The sequence below is a fragment of the Mus caroli genome, unplaced genomic scaffold (assembly GCF_978045245.1).
Source record: "Mus caroli unplaced genomic scaffold, Mus_caroli_1 scaffold_6, whole genome shotgun sequence".
NCBI classification, from domain to species: Eukaryota; Metazoa; Chordata; class Mammalia; order Rodentia; family Muridae; genus Mus; species Mus caroli.
The window spans coordinates 18,529,835-18,538,295 of record NW_028227261.1 but is presented as its reverse complement, the minus strand read 5'-3'; the positions used below and the strand labels follow the sequence as shown (position 1 = coordinate 18,538,295).

Below are 8,461 nucleotides of genomic sequence, written 5' to 3'. Positions count from 1 at the left end.
TACATGTGTTTTATGTCTGTTCGCATGCAGGAAGGCATGTATGTGGAAAACTGAGGGTAACCTCAGGTATTGTTTCTCTGACATTAAAATAAAACTGTCTGGGACACACAAATAGCTTTCTGAGGCCCTCCCTAGTCACCCTGTAGTCCAGCACACAGTAGGCTCACTGCAGTTTGCTGCTCACACACAATTTAGGCTGGCCACAGTGGCCTCTGTGGATACCCAGGTGCTGACAATGGGCACATGGTCTGCTCCATCCCCACCTTCAGCTATCTGGTCAAGCATTAGTTCCTGAGTTAAAGCCCCCTTGGACCATCCTCCAAAATACCACCACAGGGCTTGTCTGTCTACCTGCTCTATCCACTCTGTTTTTCCACATCTCACCCCCAATACTTTATTAGATAGGGTAACTAGTCTCTGACCAGGTTTCAAGCTTGAAGGGGCCTTAACTCAGGACAGGGGTACTTACCCAGGCTGTAAGAGGCTCAATTCCTGGAGGTGAAATCTTACCCACAAGCTATATGCCATCATGGGCTATTTTGCTCAAAGCTGTAATCTCTCCAGCCTGCTTCCTACACAGTGCTTAGCCAATAGCTACACGATAAATACTTCCGGTGTAATGACCTTTTAAGTGCCACTCCCTTCTCTGAACTCCTGTAATACTGGTCTCTGTCATTCTTACCTGGATGCTTTCTTTGCTGGTGGCTGTCCCTGCAAGCTTTCACTTGACTATGAGCTCAGAGGCCTAGGGCAGTTTCCCTCAGATGAAGTTTTCTGATCCTTTCTCAGGACCTGATATGACTCTAAACGGAGGGTGAGCAAGTCGTGTAGGGGGTTGTTATAAGCAAAACGTGCAATTCTAGGTCTCTGAGTTCTAGATAACAAATCAAAATTCACTCTTTTGAACAGCTAATTTCTGGTTGGGGCTGCAGTTAAATGGAAGAGCTTAGCCTAGCCTGCCTGAGGCTCTACGTTCAATCTTCAGACCTGAAAACAAAGAGGGATTTCTGAGTCACTATATGATTCGAGAGAGATACTCATTTAGGGAAACGGGCTGATTCTCTGTACATAATGTAAAAAAGTATATGAAACAGCATTTATTGAACCCAAATGTTCTAGTCTTCTTACCCGGGCCTTTCCCACAACTACTCTGGTAGCTATGAAGTGCAGGCAGGGATCCTTATGGCTTATCCACTTGTCATCTTTTGGTACCTAAAGGCTGCCCGCCTGGTCCTGATAGCAGGTGTTCAGCAACAGGGGCGGCAGAGCTGGCGTCCCCCTGCAAGTTCCGCTCGCTCTGTAGGGGCCGGGCCTCGTCCGGCGCACCAGTTCCGGGTCCGGGTGGGTTGCGGAGGGCCGGTCCCCTCCTAGTTTCGGCGCCTTCCGCATCCTCCGCCCAGGGGAACCAATGAACCGCTCCACCCTCAGCTAGCCCGCGTCCTGCATCTGCGAGAAGCGAGGCTGACAGTCAGAGGAGGGACGCAGGTAGACCCAGTCCCTCCGGAACGCCACAGCCCTGGCCGCGCAGGAGCGTTGCGCCTGGCCCGCCCCTCCTACGACAGGACACGCCCACTCGACCACAGGTCCCGCCCCCGTCCCCGCCCCCCGCGCGGCGCTCCATACTTGGCGATCGCTGCGGCCCCGCGCGCTCATTGGTCGGGAGCTGGCGGCTGGGGGGCGGGCCGGGCTGGCCGGGGCGGGGAAGGAAGGTGGTGGCTGCCCGGCGCGGGGGGGTGGGGTGGGGGGGAGGGGGGCGCTGACCCGGATGTTCACTCTTGGGCACCCGGGGAAGTGGAAGCGCAGGGCCCTGCTGCGGGGGGGAGAGCCACAGACGCCGGGACAGGGACCGTCGCCGCCGCCGCCACCATGGTAAAGGGACCCCTTCACGGCTCCATCCCGGGACCCCCCTCACCGCGGGAGCTCGCGTCCACTCCTTCGCCGACCCGCCCGGCCCGGGGAGGGTGGGGATCTGGGGTGGGGGAGGGGCGGGGTCCCGGACCCTAGGCAGACGCCACTCTTCGGGTCCGGAGTGGGCGGCGGGAGGCCCTGATAGCCTATGACCCCGCCCTGGGCTCCATGTGGAGCCCAGTTCTTCCCCCCTGCATGTCCAGGCTAGTCTCGCCTATCCCAGGCTAGACCTTCCTTCCTTCAGGGGCCAGGCCGGGCACCCCTCTCGCAGGCCTTCATCCCGTGGGCTGTACTTGGGCTCCTGTCTCGGCCCCAGGGCCCAGGCTAGGGCCGTGGTTCTCGCTCCAGTGGTCCAGTCTAGGCCCCCTTCCCCCAAACTCTTCTTCTCCTCTCCATGGCCCCAGTCTGCACCCCGATAAGCCCTTTCCAGTGAACTCTGCCTAGGTTTGTTTCCTTCACCGTCATGGAATCTTCTCTCTGCGGTCGGTCCTCAAGTGTGGCCTCTCTACTCCAGCTGTGTTCCCCCTCCCTGCACCTCGCTGTCCCCGGCCCTAGCCGTCCCCTTCCCCCGACTTCTCACGACTTAGCCTAGCCTGCGTCAGCCCTTCGCTGCTCTCACCCTCCCATCTAGACCCTGCTTGTTCCGTGTCCTGCTCCTGACCCAGGTGTCCCCTCTCCTGTTCCTCGGAGGCTCTTTCTGGGCAGCCTCTGGCGAGCGGGGGAGAGCCCCAGCCAGGGTGGGGGTGGTCTGGGTACTGAGCCTTTCCTAGGTTTGCCCCTTTCTGGGGAGGCCACTTCGGTGTGAGTGAGCAGGGGAGCGAGGGAGAGAAGGGCGGCATCTGTGTGCCCGGAAGGCAGAACAGGGCATTTCCCTTGGGAGGGCCTAGTGGTAGTGCGGCTAATACAACGCGTCTTGAGGGGTGCCCTGCCTGAGTGGGGAGCAGAGTGCTGACGGGTTGGTAAGCCAATTGGACAGGGGTGAACTCACAATTGCTCTTGTGAGGCCGCAGCCCTGGGGCGGGGGGCGGGGGGGGGCAGGGTGCTCAGCAGCCCAACCTACGGCCTGGACACGATGCATCCTAGCAGGCGCAGCCTTCCTTTCCCCCTGAACTGTCAGCTTGTTAGAGTCGGGACTGCTGATTATGGAGGTGCCTCGGAGCAGGTGAGCAGAAACTCACAGGCCCGAGAGCTCCCGGACTCCACTCATGGTGTTTGTTTTGGTAATGAAGACAGGGCACACGATGCTAGCAACTTATTTGAGGAGCCTTAGATGTGCCACTTCCCTCCTCCCCTATAGCCCTGCACCCCCTAATCTACCTGGATTCCTGCAGAGCAGGCCCACCATCTTTGGTGGTGGAAGGGCCAGAGAACTATCTCACATGGTCAAGGAAGCCTTATAAGGTAGGCTGAGAGGGAAGGCAACCCACCTGCTCCATGTAGCCTTACAGGTGGCTCCCCTCCTGCCTGGTCGATGTTTAGGAGGCGATTTTGGACCCTAGATGGTTTTGAGGAACCCCGTGCCCCTAGATGGTTTTGAGGAACCCCGTGCCTTGTTTTAGCAAGGGTGCAGCAACTGTATTGGGGATGACTAAGTCTGATTGGCTAGTAAACTTTCTATCTATTAAAAGCATAGGCAAGACAGGTTTTCATATTATTGCTCTTGGCTGGAAACGGGCCTGGGGGTCTGAACCCCTGACCTTAGTCTGCAGGGGGAAAGGACTTGTCCAGGACAGTTTTGGGTGAGATTCTTCAAAGTAAACTGAAGTTTTCTGTGTGTACTCCCAGCATCAAAGCAGGAGAGGGTGGTGGAGTGGCCAAATCATCTAGGCTTTCGATTTGTCCATCTGACCAGGTGAAGAAAAGCTGGGGCATTCATTGTAACTCATTCAAAATGTTGCTGCATCTGTGCAGAGAGCACTCTTGGCCAGTGGGAGCCTGCCTAGCAGCCTCCAGACAGCGGTCTTCCTTGTCTGCTGTTGTGTGTCTGATATAATGACACTGTTCAAGAACCATAATGATGGGATGGATGCTCAGGCCCAGCCAGGGAGGGCAAGTACTTACCTCTGCAGACTCTGGGGGGCTCTCCTGTTAGGAAATGGCCATTGTGAGACAGGAGCATAGCCTGTGGGCCTGATCCCGAGCTCTTAGGGGACAGAGATGTTGGCCTTGTGTTTTCTGCCCCTGTCTATCTGGTCCTAGAACAGTACCTAACTCTGAAAGATCTGTGGAAGGCTGGGCGTGGTGCCACATACCTGCAGTCTCAGCTGTTTAAGGCATTCAAGGCCAGCTTGGGCAACAGTGAGGGTGAGACAGGAGATTGCTTAGTGTGATCTGGGATGGTCTGTGAGCGCAGCCACCCACCCAGGTTTGACACTCGTTAACTTGTTCTTCATGTACCTCAGTCCCCTAAATGTTTTCTGACTGCCTACTATGCTAGTATAATCTGATGCCCTAATGTGGGTAGTTTAGGCAAACCAGAAGTGGCAGAGTGGGGCTGCATCCTAGGTAATGAATGAAGAGGACCATGGCTCTGTTTTCAGTGGGCTTGCAGGTAGAGCAAATGGCTAACCAGCTCCAGTGTACCCATTGAGGGGAGAGATTTGAAGTGTGTTTGATTTTGGAGTGATTTTTCTTGGAGTCAAGTTAACTGTCCCCAGTAAAAGTGCTTAGGCAAATGGGGTTTATTTACATTCCCTTAGTAGACAGTCTTACTACTGTCCCTAAGTGCTTCACAGTGTCAAAGCCCTGACAGGGCTCTGGCTTCTGACTTCCAGCTCATGGTGGGGCTGGAGCAGGACAGGCCAAGGAGCTTACAGATGGCACTGATGACAAGAGCTGATAGAGCTCGCTCCTGTTGTTAAAAGGCGAAATCGTGGAGTAGACGCTAATGTATCTTGGTGGTCTCTGCCTGTGAATAAGATCCAGAGAGATGCCAGAGAGATGGTTCAGGGGTTAAAGGTGACTGCTGCCAAAGCTGGGGAGCAGAGTTCAATCCCCAGAACCCATATGTAGAATCAAGTCTTCCTCTATCTAACACAGTTCTGCCTCCCTCCCCCCAATAAGTAATTAAATAAGCAAGCAAACAATATCACTTTAAAAAACTTGGTGTATAGTTCAACTTAGAGACCCCATGTGTGTTTGCCCTGTTCAAGTAAATCCAGCCAGTCTCCTTTTGATAAGTAGCCTGTGATTATTAGTTTAAGATTAAGAAAATGACAAACATGCCTTTGAAGATAGGTCTTGTATGTATAATTTGGAAGTGCTATACTGTTACATTCTATGGAGGAGGAAGGAGGACACAAGACAAGGACCTGAAGTTCAGAACCCTGTTTGCCAGAGTGGGAAGTGCTTTTTCCACAGCACTTCCTAGGCACCTATCTGAAGGTGCAGGGTACCACTGCTTAGGTGTGTGTGTATCATGAGGCAAGGCAGACATGGATGCGGGCCCTCTGGCTTCCACTCTTGAGGGGCCTAGAGTAGAGATTGGAAAGCCAGGCAGTGTCACACGCCTGTAACTCCGGCTGCTGAGTTACAGCCTGAGCAGCATGGTGGGAGAGACACGCTGTCACTCTTCCCTAATGATAAGGGAGACAGTATTCACGGTCAGTGCAGGCTCATAAGCACAAACTGTAGAGGAAGTGGAAGGAAACACTGCCGCTTGAGCTGGGACCCACGCTCTTGGCTTCTCAAGTGTTCTTGGTCCAGTGGAGTGGAGTGTGTGTTTGCAGCCTGCAGCCTGAGGTGCGACCTTGGGACATGGTGGACATCCACCACCGCTGTCACTGGCCCAGCCTGTTTTTGTTCAGGGATTATCTGAAGCTCAAACGGTCAAGTGAACGGTGTGATGCAGGTCTGTAGCTTAGCCCTATGTGAGAGTGTGGGTGTCTCAGAATATTGACCTCAGGTATAGGGGCTTGGCTCAGGTCCTCCGGTGAGGGCTGGGCATGCAAGCCTGGAAGAGTCTAGTGCACGTTCACTGGCTCTGGGATCAGCTAGTGTAATGCTGTTTTAGGCAGCCACAGACTAACGTTTCAGTGTAAGGAGGTGGAGATATTTATGGGGTTCTAGCCATGTGCCAGAAGCTGTTGATTTTCGCCTTGCAAAGGCTTGATGAGGAAGGTTGAGCGGTGGACCACAGACACCAGGGTATAAGAAGCTAGACTTAGAGCTAGACATAGTGGTGCACTCCTTTAAAAGTCCCAGTGCTTGGGAGACAGAAGCAGGCAGATCTCTATGAACCCAAGGCCTTTCTGCTGTACATAGCAGGGCTCCAGGCCGGCTGGGATACAGAGCGAGATCCTGAATCAGAAATCACTCCCCCCCCCCCTCTCTCTCTCTCTCTCTCTCTCTCTCTCTCTCTCTCTCGAGAGAGAGAGAGAGAGAGAGAGAGAGAGAGAGAGAGAGAAAGTCAGATTGGGATGCAGTGTCCTTATGGGTGGAGTCCCCTTTGAGTGATAGGGCAGGGACAGGCTACAGAATGCCAGATTGCTTGTCCCACAGAGCCTTATCCCCGGTACTGCCTGGTGCTCAGGAATTGTTGCATGGCCCTGAGGAAGCCCATAGTGAGAGCTGAGGTGCTTGGCTCTCCCTTGCTGCCTTCAGAGTGGGGCGTGTCTGGGTGGAGTCCTGATTGCCTTTCTGTGTGACCTAAGTGAGCGCCTCTCCTTCCTTCCCCTCAGTTCCTTGCTGTATGTACAGCGTGAGGAGAACATTTCATAGGGACACCAGGAAAAGGAAATGGTTTTGAATTTATTTTCTGTGTGTGTGGAGGACAGAGGATAAATTTGGGAAGTTGGTTCTCTTCTTCCATTGTTGGCCCAGAAATGGCATTTTTAATACACTTGGCACACAGCTACTCTGTGTCATATTTTGTATACCCAACTGTATGTAAAATAAATGATAGCCACAGTTCCTGTCCTCTCACCTTGGAGAGCAGGAAAGGTGTGTTCATGAAGTCTTGTAAGCTGACAGGGAAAAGTGGGGAAGAGCTCTGGAGGCCATGTGTGCAAGCTAGTCAGGTGTTCCACCTCTTCCAGGAAGCCCTGTAACCTTCCAGTCCTCCATCAGCCTGGGGGCTGGGCCTGAAGCCCAGGAAGACCTTGCCCAGTCAAAGAGGAAGGGGAGGCTTGGGTGGGGCACCATCTGCTGGAGAGTCCACTGTACCAAGTCCAAGGTCATTGTGACGTCAGTGGGGTGGGTTTGAGAACCACTGGGTAGACACGGAGAGGAAGTGTTTGCTGCCAGATGCCAGTCGCTAAGCTCAGGAGTTTGCATTTGGTCTGGACACTGTGGAGCCAGTGACATTTCTCACAGGGCAGGTGGAAATTTGAGCAGGCTGATGGAGCAGTGGTATTTTAGCACAAGTCCTCTAGCCGTGCTGTGTAGAGAGGGCCTTGCTGATGGAAGAGGGAGGAAAGGGGGATGCATTCGTAGGTATCACCTGAGAGGTGCCAGGGCCTGGCCAGGCTGGCTGTGGTCTGGGAAGGAAGGTGTGGTGGAGAAAGGCAGATAGGCATAATGAGCTGGAGAGATCTGCCATCTGGTTGACATCTGCCCCCCCCCACCCCCCCATCACCTTACAGGCCTTCTGATTGGGTGATTTGTCATTGACAAAACAGCTATTTTTGATCAGTTAAATCCTAGATAATGAGACCCATAGAGCCTTGATAGATGGTTGACCCTGAGTGGGCATTCTGCACAGTTAGCCCAGTGGCAGCCATCTTGGGCCTGCTGGTGGCACTTGTCATTTAGCCCAATGTGCTGTAGCTTGTAGGCACATCAGTGCCTGAGACCTGGAGTGGCTATGTGAGCTACAGGAGCTGCTGTTAATGGGCGGCTTTGATATCCCATGCAGTGATACGAGACAGACCCACGTTACTCTCACGGTACAGATGAGAAAACCAGGCCTGTCTAGGCTGCCCCGCTGCCTGTAGTCGTTCTTCTTTTTTTTTCTTCATAAGGATTATTTATTTTATTTGTATGAGTGTTTTGCCTGCAAGTGTGTCTGTGTACCACATGCATGCCTGGTACCTGTGGAAGTCAGAAGAGAGTGTCGGCTCTGGAACTGGAGTTATGGGTCCACCGAGTGGGTGCGGGGAACGGAACCTGGGTCCTCCGCAAGAGGAAGTAGTGCTCTTAACTGCTGAGCCATCTCTCCAGCCTCCCCACCCTTAGGCATTTTCCTTGTTATTCATTCTGTGGACCGCTATTACATCTACGGAGTCTTAAACTTGTGGGTGAACTAGAGACACTAGAGAAGCAGGCTGATGGTAGGTACATGGTGACGCAGGCAGCGGCCTCCTTCTGCTGTGCTTCCCACTGCTGCCACCCTGCTTCCAACAGCTCTACCTTCTCTGTGCTCTTTTGCAGTCCTCTAATCCTGTTTGGTCCAAAGCAGTGGCCTAGTAGTTACCATTCTCCTGCCAGAGTGGTTTCTGCCCGTGGCCTTGCTGTGACGGGGTTATCATGGGGATTGCCTGAGCATGTATGGAAACTGTAGGCAGTGCCTGGCGTGGTTAACGTGTGAGAGGCATGTTGGCTGCTGTTAAAGGTT

The 8,461-nt window shown here is 53.7% G+C and overlaps 1 protein-coding gene across 2 annotated transcripts in view; it reads left to right on the top strand.

The window, feature by feature from the left end:
• Positions 1 to 2,941: 2,941 nt before the first annotated feature.
• The window catches only part of Capzb (capping actin protein of muscle Z-line subunit beta), a 100,015-nt gene continuing 94,495 nt past the window's right edge, over positions 2,942 to 8,461 (top strand). For both annotated transcript variants that reach the window (XM_021159602.3, XM_029475858.2), the window contains exon 1: positions 2,942 to 3,070. In XM_021159602.3, coding sequence (XP_021015261.1) covers positions 2,981 to 3,070 — 90 coding nt within the window. In that variant the 5' untranslated portion in view covers positions 2,942 to 2,980. The remainder of the gene's footprint in view (positions 3,071 to 8,461) is intronic.